Source organism: Neomonachus schauinslandi, chromosome 9, assembly GCF_002201575.2.
Source record: "Neomonachus schauinslandi chromosome 9, ASM220157v2, whole genome shotgun sequence".
In the NCBI taxonomy this organism is placed as follows: Eukaryota; Metazoa; Chordata; class Mammalia; order Carnivora; family Phocidae; genus Neomonachus; species Neomonachus schauinslandi.
The window spans coordinates 42,374,819-42,391,846 of record NC_058411.1 but is presented as its reverse complement, the minus strand read 5'-3'; the positions used below and the strand labels follow the sequence as shown (position 1 = coordinate 42,391,846).

Below are 17,028 nucleotides of genomic sequence, written 5' to 3'. Positions count from 1 at the left end.
TTTTTCTATTTGTATTTGATTTTTGCCTTAATGCAGCAAAATCAATGCTCCTGGCTTTAATCATGATGATAATGCTAATTGTGCATGGACAACGGTGGCAAGAGAGGGCTGTTGTAAGTAGGGGTGGCTGGAAATACGATTGTACCATTGACTGAAATAGGAACCCCAGGAGGAGAAAAAGTTAGGACCAAACAGTATAGTGATGCTTTTACACCACAAGGAACAAAATACCCAACTAAAAGCAGCCTTAAAACCCCCCTTTTTCTCTCAGAAGTAGTCTGGAGCGGGTAGCTCCAGATGTGGTTCAACTCACAGATGTCAGGGCTCGGTCCACTTCCCTGAGAGTCTCTTGGCTTCCTGTCATGGTGCTAGATGACCACCTCCACTCTAAATATCACGGTACTATTATAGTAACAGAGAAAGGAAAGAATCTCTCCTGACGGCTCCCAGCCTCAAGCGGCCCACACCAGAGTTCTCCAAAGTCCCACTGGTCAGGGTTGGGTCACATTTCCACATGCTAGCTTCAGAGCCTAGGAGAGCTGGTATTGGCATTTTCAGGCTTTTTCACGGGAAGCCAGCTCAGCTAGAAGGGAGAAAGTCATTAGGTAGGTAACCAACGATGTCTGTCACAATGATGAATTCCATTTTCTCTCCCTACACAGTTGATAAAGGCTCACTTAGCAGCCTTACAGAGCTTGAATTAGATAGGCTAAGTCCTAACTGTAATAAATTAGTATTTTCTAGAAGCCAGTTAGTTTCTCAGTGGGCTTTTCCCTTCTGCTCTGTGACTGAGAGCTGATCCCACTGCTTCATAACAAATGAATGATTTGATTATTTTCCTCTTCCACAATTTGAATGAAAACTCTGTGGCTGTCATGAAGACATGTATCCATCCTGTTACGCATCTGCAGGATTGCCTTTCCAGTATCATTACATATTTGATATCTCTGTATGTGCTTTTAGATATGTACCTACCACCTTAGAGGAGCAAGAAAATTCTGTAGACATTATGAGCTGTGTTTGTTTTACAGTCTGGGGGCTCAGAAAAGTCCCTGACATTTAGTCTGAGTTGAACCGGGACAACCAATTCTAGCTCCCCTGGGTAGCAGAGGCAGGCTGAGCTGAGCAGACCCTGTGACAGAAGTAAAGCTAAGAAAGGAAGAAACTGTCTTGGCTCAGAAGGGGCTGAGCTTGGGCAACTGGGATTGCAGGGTAATACGTATACACACTTGTACATTATATCCAGAATATCTGCAATGATTGACTATCTAAGCTGGGTAAAGCTGGAATCCTTTATTCTGTGGATCCTTTATTCTGTAATTGTAATTGTCTAATCTGTAATTGCACAAATGTGATTTTTCACCCCATAAAAATCACATGCCATAAATTTAAGCTGAGGTGTCCCTGTGGGTACCTTTGTGAATGAAAAGGAGGGGAGGGGTAGGGAGACATGAAGAAGGAAGCTCTAAATCTCATCTTCTGTCTATAGCAGTTCATTTAGTCCTCTGACATTGGTTGAAAGCCTACCACGCCCTCAGTGCTGGGGATGGAAGAACAGATAAAGGTACTCACAGTGCTGAGAGCGAGGGGGAGAGAGAGAGAGAGACACTACATCCCTGCCCTGCTCCACCCCCCCCCCCCCCCCAGCACAGTAGAAAAGCAGATACGGGAGATCAGCACAATCCACCAGGCAAGCTAGTTGGGCTGGTTTTCCTTACAATTTTAAAGTGTCTCGTTTCCAAGTTTGAGTTGGTATAATAAAAATTACATTATGTTACAGTAATTGTGTTTGAACTACATTACAGTGAGTGCCAGGAGAAGGCCTTACCTACCTTCCTGTATGATATTTCAGAAATAGGTTTCAAAGCCACTTGTTACCTTGGGGAAATTTGTGTTTCCAAAATACCTGCAATGATTGACTCAAGTCAGTGAATCTGTAATTTACTAGAAGCTGAATTTCCAAAAGTCCTATTTTAAATGTTAGAAGTGTTGTTGAAAAAACTGGTACCTCTAACCAGAGAAGAGTGTAATGATGCCTTAGATACTTGCCAGAAAGAAAGCAAAAACAGACTTCAAGCTTAAACTCTCTTCTGATTCCCCCCCCCCCGCCACTGACCAAATTTGGCCCCACTCTTGGCTTTAATATGAACACAAGATCATGCGAGCCCAATTTGTGTCATCAAGGGCTGTCTGCATCTCTCCATTTGTTTCTGAGGATGCCACCGATGGCCTCAGGGGGCCTGGTTTGGACTGCCACCTTTTGCTCCAAATCCCAGTCCTGGCTTAATTCCCAGTCTTCTGAGGGCCAGCTCCCCACCATGCTTCTCCTCCCCGTGGGTGCAGCCTGACACGCCGCCAGCTCTCAGGACCCTGTCCTGGCAGGCCCGCTCTCCTGGCTTGGCCCTAACAGAGGGAAATCACTACGAGAACTAGAAGCAATGGAGAGGTTGCTGTCACTCCAATTCTGAAGTTCCATGGCCATCCCTCCCACAGGGGAGTGTACTGAGTGTATTACCTGTTGGTTCAGAGCCATTCAGTTTCTCCCTGCAGAATCTCTTTTCCCACTTCTCCATCTTCCCTACATCCAGAAGCTTCTGGAACATGGCCTGCCCGTGGTACTTTCTTAATCAAAAAGTCTCAGAGGGGCGCCTGGGTGGCTCAGTTGGTTAAGCGACTGCCTTCGACTCAGGTCGTGATCCTGGAGTCCCGGGATCGAGTCCCACATCGGGCTCCCTGCTCAGCAGGGGGTCTGCTTCTCCCTCTGACCCTCTTCCCTCTCGTGCTCTCTGTCTCTCATTCTCTCTCTCTCAAATAAATAAATAAAATCTTAAAAAAAAAAAAAGTCTCAGAAAAAGCATTTCCCTAACCCGAAAGTGCTCACCTTTCCTAACCCTGGTCATTCACACTGAGCCGCATCTGCCTGCGTAAAAAGCGGGTAGAAGTTTGAAGTTGTAAGTTTTAAGGGGGCTCACCATTCAAGGTGTCCTGGATCAGGCATACAAGGCTTCCGAGTCCCTGTGCTTTCTCCCCTGTTGGGGATGGCCAGGCAGGGGTCAGCCTAGGTTTTGTGCTCCCCTGTACCGTGAGCAGTCCCTGGGTATGGCTTCTCTATCAGTAGCCTCTTTCATGTGCTGTGGGGGCTTATATTAACCTGAGCCACAAGAATAGTTTGAGTAAAACGTGTCAGAAGAATTGGGTGAACCAACGACGTAGGGCCTGTAAAATGGCTATTTCTGGTGTTTCCTGGAGGGGTGCAGAAGTGTCTGTGGGGTCGCATGCCCAGGACTGTGCCAGGTAATGGGGTGAGCACAGCGAGACCTCCCGGGGCACTAGTTTCCCAGCAAGTTTGGAAATGTTTAGATGTTAAAACCAGTCAGCATAGGAGGAGAATAAAAAATTACAATAATTTTCAGGTAAAACGTTATAATAGGAGAAACTTCACTGCAGGGTGCTCTCCCACACGTCTCCAAGGTTCAGGTGACTTTCTTCCAGTTAAAGCAACTGTTCGAGAAACACTGTACTTAAGGAGGTACAATCAGGGGCGCCTGGGTGGCTCAGTTGGTTAAGCGACTGCCTTCGGCTCAGGTCATGATCCTGGAGTCCCGGGATCAAGGCCCACGTCGGGCTCCCTGCTCAGCGGGGGGTCTGCTTCTCCCTCTGCCCTCTTCCCTCTCGTGCTGTCTCTCATTCTCTCTCTCTCAAATAAATAAATAAAATCTTTAAAAAAAAAAAAGAAAAAGAAGGTACAATCATACAAAAATGTATGACATTTTAAAAGGGAGTTCTGTTATGGCACTTGTGAACTCCTGATTTTGCGGATATTTCTTATTTTATGTAATATATGTGTCATGAAACTTGTGTTTCGAGTTGAGATATTTGTAAATTGGATACTTTTAAGTGCAACAGATACTTTTTAAGGAAACCAAAATTAGTTTATAAATAATCACCCCGATTGTTAGTTTTATAAGTTTCAGTTTAATAAAATTATTTTTCCTAAAGTGGGTGTTTTCACTTAACTATAATATAAACATCCATTTATCTTGAAAATAGCTATTAGTTAGGCTTTCAAAAAATGTCACTTATGTCAATACCATTAAATTTATCTAACTCAGACCAATGAAAATTTAAGACTATTTTTGTTAGTGACGTTTTTTGTTAGTCTAAGAAGCCTTTTGTAGATATCTGGCCATATTAAATATTTAAATTATTTCTAATACTTGTATTGTCTTAATGAAGCACGTAGAACAAAACAGTTCAGTCACAAAGTTCCTCAGGGCAGATGATTAAATAACCATGAGAGTAGCCAAGCTAACTTCAAAGTTGATTTGGAATGTTGTACTACTTTTTGCTCTAAGCAATTATATTAGTCAAATATAAATGTTCAGAGTACATTTTCATTAACATGCTTTATATGTCCAGCTACTTCCAAATGCTCTCTTGGTCCTCATACAGTGTCATTATTCAATAAATGTTTAATAGAAAGGCTCATTAAAATTTTATTTATTATACTTAATGTAAAAGAGTAGAAGTGAAGATAAATTAGGTTGAAGTGGAATGGATAAAATGTAATTGAAATAATTTGGAGTACAATTTAAATAAACTTTGTTAATTTGGAAGTCTTAAAAGTGTGTGACCACAGCTTAAGATGCGTTCAAATATATCATTATGAAGAAAATAAGAATATTGTATTACTGGTTTGTAGGTTCTTTAAGGAAGGCTATTAGCTTTAGTCTAAAAATAGAAAAGATAAAATTAACTTAGCTTTCTTTTTTATTAACTTAGTAAATGTCTGGGTTAAGCAACTACTTATACTCTGTTATACATCTTATGTAAATGTATGATCACTGGCTAGAATAATGTATAGATATCTTTATAGAACACTTACGTTTTTTTCACTGACTTTTTTTAGCTAGATTATAATCTCTATTGCATGGGGAAAATATAACAAAATGTCATTGACTGAACTGCTGTAGTGTTGAGATAAACTTTAAATTTTTAAATAAACCCTATTAATCTAAAAACTCAATCACTGAGTTAAGGTAATATGGAGAAAGTATATGTTTTTTCAGAAATATGATTAAATTAAATCTTGCAAACTAGTAAATTAACTTTGATTTGGCTTAAATATTGTTCATACAAAGATAGAGGGTTGGGTAAAGCCAGAGTTGTGACTGTTAACTTCTCTGTAATTCAGGGCACAGCAGGGACAGGTTCTGACTTTCTTTTTTTTTAAGATTTTATTTATTTAGAGAAAGAGAGAGTGAGCAGGGGAGGGGCAGAAAGAGAGGAAGAGAGAGAATCCTCAAGCAGACTCCCGGCTGACCGCGGAGCCCGAGATGTGGGGCTCGATCTCACGACCCTGAGATCATGACCTGAGCTATAATCAAGAGTCGGCCACTTAACCAACCTGAGCCACCCAGGTGCCCCAGGGACAGGCTCTGACTTTTTTTAAAAAAAGAAAAACTGTTGGCTTGTATTGGTTTTGCTGGTAGAGTGATATTTGTTAACTACAAGAATTGTGATTAAGTTGTTGAAATGAGATTTTACTGAATTTTTATATGTGTTTATTTCATTATTAGGCTATCAGCTGCAAAGGTCAACACAGTATATCGTACACTCTGTCAAGGAATCAGACTGTGGTGGTGGAGTACACACATGATAAAGATACGGACATGTTTCAGGTAACATCTTGATTTTTCTTTTGGATGCAGTGTCATTAACATGACATCAGTTTCAGGTGTCCAATGTAATGATTCCATACTTGCGCACATTACAAAGTAATCACCACAGAAGGCCTATTAACAGTTGCTACCACGCGGAGTTACAAAGCTTTTTCCTTGGGATGAGAACTTTTAAGATCCACACTCCTAGCTACTTTCATGGACACAGTGCAGTAGTATTTACTATAGGCACCATGCTCTGTGTGACATCCCCAGGACACACCTTTCTTTTCTTCATGGAAATTTTAGCACGCTCTCCTTCAGTTCTGCATTTCGATATGTAATCAGAACTAGCCCAGTAGTGTTTGGTGATGTACTCAGAGAAAGAGGTGAGGACAATATAAAAATGAATTCCTGTTTGGGTACTGAAAGACTAAGGGGGAAACCTTCATTCTAAACTGCAGACAGAAATTATAAAAGCTACATTCTTAGGTCTCAGTGCAATAAAAATACACGTTAATAATGATAAAAATTTTAAAAACCAACCACTTTGAAAAGCCATGTTTGAACACTTGAATCAGAAAGGACATCGATACTGCAGTTATTAGGCCTTTTAAAAAATTACTATGGGAACATTATGTAGCGAAACTCAAGAGATGTGACTGACCTCATACTCAGAAGAAAATGTAAAAAAAAAAAAAATCTGAAGTGCTTTCATTATACAAGGAAGGAGGGAACAAGGAACTAAACATTGGTCTCCAAGAGTTCTCTTTAAAAAATGACAGTAAGAAAATACAGAACAGGTTCGTGACTAGCTTTAGCGGTATATAATAGAAAGTCCAGAAGTACATCAAAAGAAAGCAGAAGGAAGGAAATAATAATGGTTAAAAAATTCATGAATTTAAGAAGAAGAGAATTAATAATATATCTAAGATTTGGTACTTTAAAACAATACAAAGTTAAAATTAAGGCTAATGAGGAAAAAAGCAAACTCAAATTGGGAACCATGAGACTTTGCATTTCTATATGGAATGTTAAATTATTAAATAAATGATACTGAAACAGGTGTCAAACAGTATCCTAGATGTCATCAGAAAGGGGAGATAAGGAGCTCTGAAAAATAAGAAAATATGCTCAACCTGACTTAAAAAAAAAGAGAAATGTGAATTCAAATCACACAGAGATCTTATTTTTCACTTACTAGATTGACAAAAATCCGAACAGTTTTGTCAGAGATGTGGGGAAACCTTCTCCTAGTCCTATAAATTGGTATGACCTCTGTGGGGTGGTGATTTGGAAGTGCTTGTGAAAAATGAAAAATGCTTACACTTTGACTCAGCTCTTCTCTTTCTAAAGCTCTTCTGTTTCTAGAGATTTACCCCAGAGATACCCCTACATTCATGCAGAATGACATTTTTACCAAGTCATTGCTCAAAGCATGGTTTAATAGCAAAAGATTGCTAAGTGAATTTAAATTTTAAAAAAATAATAATAATAGCAAAAGATTGCGAACAATGTAAATGTCATTCAGTAGGGGACCCTTTCAGTAAATTCAGGTACAGCCATATAGTTGAGGGAGGCCTCCAAGGCTATGAAACAGAACAAGAAAAAGCTCTATGTATGGACATGGGAAGAGCTCCAAACATATTTAATGAACTAAATATTAATATTATTATATTGAGCCATTGATAATATATTCAATTAAGATTACTTAATCTTCAGTGTTAATAAATTTGTTATTAAATATATTAAATATTAAGTAGTATATTAATTATTAAATATTAGCATAGTTAAATGATTTAAATAATGCTTACATGCACTAAAAAGTTCCAAGAGGATAAATAAGACATTATTATTAAAGCAGTTGCCTTTGTGGGGAAGAGGATTGGGCAGGTGGTACACAGAGAGGTATTGCACACTATGATTTTTTTCTTAAGATTTTATTTATTTGCGAGAGGAAGAGAGCACAGAGGGAGAGTGAGAGGGAGAAACAGACTCTCTGGGCTCTCTGCTCAACAGGGGACCCCATCCCAGGACCCCGATATCAGGACCTGAGCCGAAGGCAGACAGTTAACCAACTGAGCCACCCAGGCGCCCCTCACACTATGATTTTTGAAACATGTGAATGTGTTAGCTATTTTTAAAAAAACTAAACAGGGGCTGAGCAGGGAGCCCGCTTCTCCCTCTCCTTCTGTCCCTCTCCTGTGTGTGCACTGTCTCTCAAATAAATAAATAAAATCTTTTTGAAAAATTAAAAAAAATAAACTTAAACAATCCTAGAGTCATAGTCATAGATGTAGACACAATTATTAAAGTGCCTCAAAAGTAAGATTTATCATATTTAGACAAAATATTAACAATGGTTTCACTCCTCATACAATTCCATTTTATAATATTCTAAATATTTTTTCTTCTCATTCTACCAGAGAAAATCCTTTCCTAAATACGTATTGCATACACTTCCCTGCTAATTTTATGGGACTTCATAATAATTTTTTAATAACTTTCCAAAATTATAAATCTTCTACTGACAAGATTTTTTTTTTTACATAAAAGTTTTTTTACACACGTTTTACCCTAGAGAATAGCAGATTCTCAACACCAAAAAAAGCACATCAAGAAAATTTTTACAGTTGTGGTGGTACATTTTTTACTACTTTAAAATTAACCCAACGCTGCAGAGGCACCTGTAATTTCATCACTGTTCTGTAGGGACATGTTGTGACAGAGATCGCGTACTCTTCACTGTCGTGCACATTCCACTCCCATGGCTCACTTTCTTCCTTCTCATCTCTGCAAGTGCAGAGTGAGTGAAAGATTCATGAGACTCTTAACATGAGATCCATCCTCTCGACAAACGCACAATGCAGTATTTTTACCATAGGCACAGCATTAGACAGCACACCTCTGGAACTTCTTCATCTTGTGGCACTGAAACTTTGGAGCTGTTGAACAATGATTCCCACTTCCCTCCACCACCAGCCTCTGGCAACCACCATGCTACAGTCCCTATTGGACTGTTTTAGGTACCTCACGTAATTGGAATCCTGCAGTGTTTGTAACGTCCCCTAATTCATCCATGTTGTTGCATGTGGCAGGATTTCCTTGTTTTATTAGCACCGCGCTCTAACCAACTGAGCTAACCAGCCACTTGGTGAGGATTTCCTTGTTTTAAAGGCTGAATAATATCCTACTGGATGTTTTTACCACATTTTTTTTTTAATCCATTCACCCACTGGTGGACGTTCAGGTTGTTTCTATATCTTGGCTATTGTAAATAATGCTACCGTGAACGTGGGGAGCAGATCTCTCTTTGAGATCCTGATTTCGGGGTTTTTGGGGTTTTTTTTTTTTTTTGATAAATATCCAGAAACGGGATTGCTGAATCACATGGTAGTTTGATTTTTAATATTTTAGGGAACCTCCATACTGTTACAAACTTCTAAATGCTTTTTTTCATACTTCCCATTTCATCATATAGAATATTTGAAAGCCTCAATATTTAATAAAAGTAATTTTTTGCTACTTCATCAAAAGCATACTTAAGTGAAACTGGCATTATTTTTAACTGCAAGTGCATGGCCACGAAGAATACAGTGGCCGTTAATACAGTTTGGTGCCACTGGTTTAATTTCCACGAAAGCACATGATTGCCTTAGCACCATTAGAATAAACATTAGCACAGTGGAAAAGGCAAATGGCGTGTTTGTATTATTATGAAGGCAATTTTGGCTTCATGGACCTGGTCCTTAGAAAAGGTCTCGGGGACCCTCAGAGGTTCATAGACCACACTAAGAAATACCGAATTATGCTATACTAACCTCTTGCATTTCATAGCTGAGAAATCTGGGTCTTCGAAAGGAACAGTGACTAGCTACTAAGGGCAGAGAAAGCGTTAGTGGTAGAAGTCAGTTTTATGTCTCCTGAGTTCTACACTCCTACATAGTACCACCTCGACCTCTTTATATGAAGCATGGTAATTCAACAAGCATTTATAGATTTACTAAGAAAACAGAACACATTTGTCATTTTTACTAAAGTAATCTGATTCCACTTGCAAAATAACTAGACATATTGGAGGATTAATATCAGATCACTCTAAGCAGAGTAGAATTAAGCAAACTCTTAGAAGGCCCTGAAAAATCAAGCTTGTTTTAATTTTTTTTCTTCCTCTTACACATTTTTATGTCCCCAGCCCACCACTGATTGATAAAGGTTACCAAGCAAAAAGCACTGTACCATTCCTATTTCTCAAGCATGGACCTTGGTGTTGAGGGCTATTCATTGTAGCCATTATTCTTTAAAATGATTTCTAGGTTAATTGAGCATTTAAAAGCAGAACATCAAACCAAGCTAAAGAAGGGCCTTGTGCTGCCTTTCCCTGGGAAACAGGTAGTAGCTCAGAATTCAGAAATATTATTGCCTAGGGAAAAAAGTATCAATTTGATCTGAATTTAAGAGATGGGTTAAGAGTGAGAAAGTCTGAGTTAGTATAGCAACAATTTCATAGTAGTTATTTTCTAGAATAGGTGTAAATAAGGGACAGAAAAAAAGAGTGTAGCTTTTGAGAAAGTAAAATATAAAGAATCGTTTGTCACAGGAAGTGACAAAATGTTTTACAAGACCCCTAAAGGGAGGTGTGATGCCAAATGCATCCTGATCCTTGGGGTAAGGAAACCAGAGGCCTCAAACATTGCTCGGTTTCATGGTCTTCGATCCTGGGTGCTGCTGGACCTTACGGTTTGGGTTTTTGTTTGGTTGGTTTATACCACTTTTAGATGGTAACATTTTATTAGCACCCACCTAGGTGAGAAAAAATGTTAAAGAATATCTGCTTTTTAAACAGTTATTTCTTAAAACATGATGCCTGTCTCTCTCCCAGGGTTCAAGGTCACTGTCCTAATCCTCCATTCATCAATTTCATTTCTTGAGCACCTGCTATGTATCAATACTCATCTAGTTACTGGAGGTAGGCAGCCCCTCTCCTGGAGCCTGCATTCTGGAGGAGGGAAACAGACCACAAATAAGGCAGAAGTAACAGCAAGTGCCAAGGCCCCCAGGCAGGAGCAGGGTGAGGGAGGAGGTCAGTGAAATGAGATGAGCTTGGAGAGGTGGGGCCCGTAGGCCAAGTAAAAAAATCGGGGTGTTAAGCACGGGAGAGATATAATCTGATTTACATTCCTTACAGATATCTTCGGAGGGAGTGTTGACAGGCAGGGTTAAACGTGGGTGTGGAGGAAATAAAGGATCAAGGATAATTCTTTGGTATTGATTTCTAGCTTGAGCAAATTGGATGTCAGTCATTGACCTGGGGAATCCAGGGGTTGAAGAGGAGTCCAGGTTCTGTTTAGAACATCTTACATTTTGAGATGCTTATTAGACAACCAAGTGGAGATTGGGCATGCGAGTCTGAAGCTCTAGGTAGAGATCAGGGCTTTTTGGCTAATAATGGAATTTGATGAGACTACCTAGGGAGGGAACAGAAAGCGCAGGGAAGGGGGCTATTTGCCAACTAGCCTGTTAAGAGTTTCATTATTCCAATACCAGGTACAGATATGCCAGGATATGGATTATAAGCCCTGGAAAGCTCTGCAAGAGTGGTGTCAGTGCAGCTCTGGGGTAGAAACTCCCGCTGGGTGGGCTGAGGAGGGAAGTTAAGGGGATGAGTAAGGAAATGGGAGGGTAACAACTAGTGACAGGTTTTACGGGATGTATTTCCACTAAGTGAATCAGAGAAATGGGGCTATAGCTTGAGGGCTGCTTACAAGTGAAGGAATATGTTTTTAAAGGTGAGGGACTAGTCTAGAAAAATGCTACTCAAAGTGTGCTCAACTGAGCAGCCAAGTCTCTGTTAACAGGGCAGAATGAGCTGAGTCGGAAATCTCCAGGAGTTTGGAAACCTACGGCACTTTTTAGAGTACCTGAAACCTTAAAGCAGATGATCGTTTTTCTAATACTCATTCTGATTGTACTTTTAAAAAGTATCAGTGACAAGTTGAAGTTTAAAAAACAAATTGGTCCTTTTATCCCCACAGAGTCACGGAGTTTGAGAAGCTCCAGAATGTGTTTGATAGCTGATGATAAGATCTAGTAGTCTAGAGAGAGAAATGAATGATTCTGGAGAGAGAGGGGCCAGCGTCAGGAACAAAATTCTTGGGAAGGGAAGAATAGTGAGACCCCAGGCATCAGGAGAGAGTTTGGTCTTGGGTAGGAGCCGCGATATTCCATCCTTGTCATTAGAAGGAAGTCAGAAAATAAGGTTACAGATGCAGGGATAGGAGTACCAGTGGTCCAGGAAAGATGACGGAGGCCCTTCCAGCCACTTTGGGCCATATTACCTGTACTGAATTGGACTGACAACCGGACAAACCCAAACTTTTCTCGTATATGAAAAATTTCACATGCTGAGTGATGCTGTGTGTGTGGTGTCAGTAAAATCCTCCCTCTGGCTACTATAAGAATATCAGCGATGGAATTCAGAACCATCTTGGTTGTCTACATGACTGCCCTTAAGATAATGTAGAGTTGAGCAACCCTCAGTTTGCTTCCTGAGATTAAGAATTCCTCATGGTGAGTGCTGTGAATTGTGTAAGACTGTTGAATCACAGACCTGTATCTCTGAAACAAATAATACATTATATGTTAAAAAAAAGAAGAAGAAGAAGAAGATAGCAGGAGGGGAAGAATGAAGGGGGGGAAATCAGAGGGGGAGACGAACCATGAGAGACTATGGACTCTGAGAAACAAACTGAGGGTTCTAGAGGGGAGGGGGGTGGGGGGATGGGTTAGCCTGGTGATGGGTATTAAAGAGGGCACGTATTGAATGGAGCACTGGGTGTTATACGCAAGCAATGAATCATGGAACACTACATCAAAAACTAGTGATGTAATGTATGGTGATTAACATAATAATAATTTAAAAAAGGAAAATGATTTAAAAACACTATTTTATGTAGGTACCTACAATAAAAATAATAATGCTTTAAAGCCAAAAAAAAAAAAAAAAAGATAATGTAGAGTTGATCCAATACCCAAAAGGGATGGGTTCCAAGTTTTGCACATCGGGTGAGTTTTCAGTAGAAAAGTGGCTTAGTTTTTTTGTTTTTTTGTTTTTCTGGCAAAAGCACCATGAGGTTTGTATCCGAAAGTATAAAATTATACTGGCGCACCACAGGTTAGATTTAAGTGGAAGTGAATTGAAAAACAACTCAAACATGACCAGTCAGATAGGTATCATGACTTGCAATAATCGATCCTAGCAGTATGTTCCAGTTGGAATAAAATGTCATGTGTTATAGTCCATTTCCGTTAACTCATCAAAACATTAATTTAATACATGGCCTTTCCCGAAGAGAGTAATCTTTGTAGACAGTAACAGTTGTATGACATTCTACTTGAGCATGGTTTTAGCTTTGCGCTTACAACAGAGCTTGAAGAGTCTTTGCCCTCTTCCATGGAGGTGACGAAATTATGTCAGAGACTGTGTCTTTGTGAGAGCTCTAGGCAATTTTAGAACTTTCCACATTTCGCTCCTAAGCTTTGTTGAAACAGAGGTTCAGGACAAGTTGATTCCTGAGTTTAGAGTAGCCTTTATGTTATTTTTTATTCTTTTCTGTATTTGTGAAATATTTTACAATAAATATTTGTTACTTTTCTAGTTTAAAAAATATTTTAGGGGCACCTGGGTGGCTCAGTTGGTTAAGCGACTGCCTTCGGCTCAGGTCATGATCCTGGAGTCCCGCATCGGGCTCCCTGCTCGGCAGGGAGTCTGCTTCTCCCTCTGACCCTCCTCCCTCTCATGCTCTCTGTCTCTCATTCTCTCTGTCTCAAATAAATAAAAAATAATTTAAAAAAATCTTTAAAAAAAATAAATAAAAAATATTTTAAAGTGACATAAGTCAAAGTCATATACTGTATTTCACTTACATGTGGAATCTATTAAAAAAAAAATCAAAACCATAGAAGCAGAGACTAGAATGGTAGTTACCAGGGGCTGAGGGGGCGGGGTGATAGAGAGGTATTGGTCACAGGGTACAAACTTCCAGCTGTAAGATGAATAGGTTCTGGGGATCTAATGTACAGCATGGTGATTATAGTTAATAATACTGTATTGTATACCTCAAAGTAGCTAAGAGAATAGCTTTCAAAAAAAAAAGCAGTCTGAATCAGAGCCTCTGAGTCACATACCCAGCTTTTAAATGAATCTAGCCGAGGGAAGACTCTCAACTTTAGAAAGATGAATTATATGATTTATAATACCTCTTAATTTAGATTTTATGTTGCCTTTTTTTAGCAAGTTTTATGTTTTCTAAACCTGAAATGCATACATTCAGGCAATGTGCATCTATTCACCTTGATGAGTTTCAGTGAATCCAGAGGTTTATTTTATTCCAGACACATTTCATTAGGACAAGAAATCAAGGGTTGTAAAAAAAAAAAAGAAAGAAAGAAAGAGAGAAAATAGATGTCTGTTGTCTATTGGTTTAATAGAGATAGTCTATGCATGAAAATGTGTGAGATTTATAAAAGAAACTTAATAATAATTTTCCAGGAAGCAAACAGAGCTAAATAATGCAAGATAATATGTATTTTTTCACTTGTATTTCTTTGGATGAAAAATATATTACATCTTATGTTTTAGATAGAATTTTGAGATCAGGTGAAAGATACCTGAGAAATTGACTTTTGGGGGTCTTCTGCATACATGTCTGGGAGCTCCCTGTGTCCCTCCCCTCATCAGCTTCCAAATCAAAGTCACTAGCGTTAGGAAAGAACATTAACGTCCTACTTAGTGAGAAATGATTTGTTTACATATAAATGATTTTAATTTAAAAAGTCTCTATGGTGTATAAATAACATGTATCACTGTTTTCTGGTCAGAGATTCATAGAACAGCATTACAAAAATGTTTTGATATTTTGTCTTGAGTTTTTTTTATTTGTAAACAAATACTTAACTCTTCCCAGTTTACAGACAGAGCAGTTACCTATCTTATTGGTATTTTTTAATGTGAAAACCTTTTTTTAGAACTGTAAGATCTTCCAAATGAAATATATTCTTTCTGGAAGCATTTAATCTTACCAAAGAAAGTTAGTCAACATAATTTATTGGCAGCTTTTTAGACTTTCCCAAGAGAGATTTTTTTTTTTTTAATACAAACTTGAAATGTTAAGACCACCTTTTTGAACCTTTCATCTGACTGCATCCCAAACTTTGGGCCGACTTGTATTGCCTTTTACATCATTCTCGTTTACACTGAATAATGGCAACAGGCATTTGATCTATGTCGGGGTTGGGGCTATTCTTGCTCTATGCCATGAGTCACTGGTGGATTCACTTAGTGGGGAAAACCAATCCTTGCTGCCGGGCAAGAGTTCCTTTGTTGGCGTTCTTTAAAATCTTGGTTTTTTCCAGCTGGAAATAGGGGGGCGGGTGGGTGGGGTAGAGGATAATTTGCTGTTAATGTTTTCACCTGATCCAAGAGATACAATCTCGGGGTGGGGGGGGGCGCTATCTAATGTTTTTCTCCAGAATAAAAAATTTAGCTTTTCTCTTAATATTTAAAATCTCATGATTGGTTACTCTAATATCTCCCTTAGTTAAACAAGAAAAGGAAAAGAACTAAATTTTTTTCATGAAATTCTTAAGCAGAGATAATAAATGTTGATGTTAAAGGGATCCTGAACACTCATTCCATGTGAACAAAATATGATGACATATTTTTCAAACGAATCATCAGTACATTTGATTTATTTAGGTGGGCAGATCAACAGAAAGCCCTATCGACTTCGTTGTTACAGACACAATTTCTGGCAGTCAGAACAATGATGAGGCCCAGATTACACAGAGCACCATATCCAGGTTTGCCTGCAGGATTGTCTGCGACAGGAACGAACCTTACACCGCACGGATATTCGCAGCCGGATTTGACTCTTCCAAAAACATATTTCTTGGAGTAAGTACTATTACTAAGTACATTGTTTCAAGGAAAACGCCCATTATCATCAGATATAACATTTAATTGTGGCCAAAAATCTGCCTTCCACGGTGCCTCCAGTTAGATTTGGAGATTTTAGTTTTCAGATGTGGAGTCTGAAAGGCTGTTATTAACAATCTAAAAATAATTAAGTCATTACTTGATACTTGTTACGTTTGCTGTATTATGTATATGTACAGTAATTACTTTTTTAAAAATGTATATTAACATTGTACTTAATGTATTTATAGTAGATTTAAGGGGGTTTATTTCAGTGGGGAAAATAAATGGTCAAATCTACATAGAGTTCAAAGGAAAAAGTGACATTCATTTATTCATTCAAAAAATTTTCATTGGGTGTTTGCTGGGTTCTATGTCAGGTGTTATATAGGTGTGATATCACAGAACAAAACAGATTAAAAATTTCTGGCTTCATAAGGCTTCCATGTAAATGAAACCCAGAAGTTTTAGTGAATATCCAATTTTAATATAGTTTTGTTTTTTTTTAAATCAGGATGTTTTTGCAGGGGAAAAAAAAAAAAACATTCAAAATGGCCTTTAAAAATGGCCTAAACAGGGGCACCTGGGTGGCTCAGTCAGTTAAGCGTCTGCCTTCAGCTCAGGTCATGATCTCAGGTTCCTGGATGACACCCCCCAGCCCCCGCTGCCCCCACCTTGGGCTCCCTGCTCAGTGGGGAGTCTGCTTCTCCCTCTGCCCTCCCACCCCCCGCTCCTGGGCACACATGCTCTTTCTCTCTCTCTTGCTCACTCTCGCTCTCAAATAAATAAATAAAATATTTTTTTTAAATGGCCTGAACAATAATAAAAATGTATTATTTCATGTAACAAGGAGCACCAAGGAAGACAGCTCCAGGGTTGGGTAATTCAGTGATTCCGTGTCATCCAGGGAAGCAGGTTCGTTCTGTCTTGCCCCTACCTCCCCGGGCAAATCCACTTCCTCAGGCTGCCTTAGGGATGAGAGACGGCTCCTGCATTTCATTCATCCCCGGCCACATGACCACTTCCGGCTAAAGAAGAGGCGGCAGAGACACTCTTTCTTCCTTATCTCTTTTTATTGTTTTTTTTATTTACTTTTTGCAAATGAATAAATTTGACATGTAACATTGTGTAAGTGTAAGGTGTACAGCCATACTACCATGATGTACTTACATGTTGTAAAATGATGGCCAATATAGGATTATTTACCACGTCGCGCAGCTATAGTACAATAATATGGTCTATGTTCATAACACGGTGCATTAGATCTCTGTGGCTGATTACAGGCTTGTACCTTTAAACACCATCAGTCTTACCACTCTCCCTGTGTTTCCCCCACCCACACCCATCCCATCCCCAGTAACTGTCATTTTACTCTGTTTTTGTAGGCTTAAC

The 17,028-nt window shown here is 39.1% G+C and overlaps 1 protein-coding gene across 1 annotated transcript in view; it reads left to right on the top strand.

The window, feature by feature from the left end:
- The window catches only part of PELI2 (pellino E3 ubiquitin protein ligase family member 2), a 196,786-nt gene that overhangs the window by 163,475 nt on the left and 16,283 nt on the right, over nucleotides 1–17,028 (top strand). Inside the window, exons 3-4 of the mRNA XM_021701376.2 lie at nucleotides 5,580–5,681; nucleotides 15,418–15,615. Coding sequence (XP_021557051.2) covers nucleotides 5,580–5,681; nucleotides 15,418–15,615 — 300 coding nt within the window. The remainder of the gene's footprint in view (nucleotides 1–5,579; nucleotides 5,682–15,417; nucleotides 15,616–17,028) is intronic.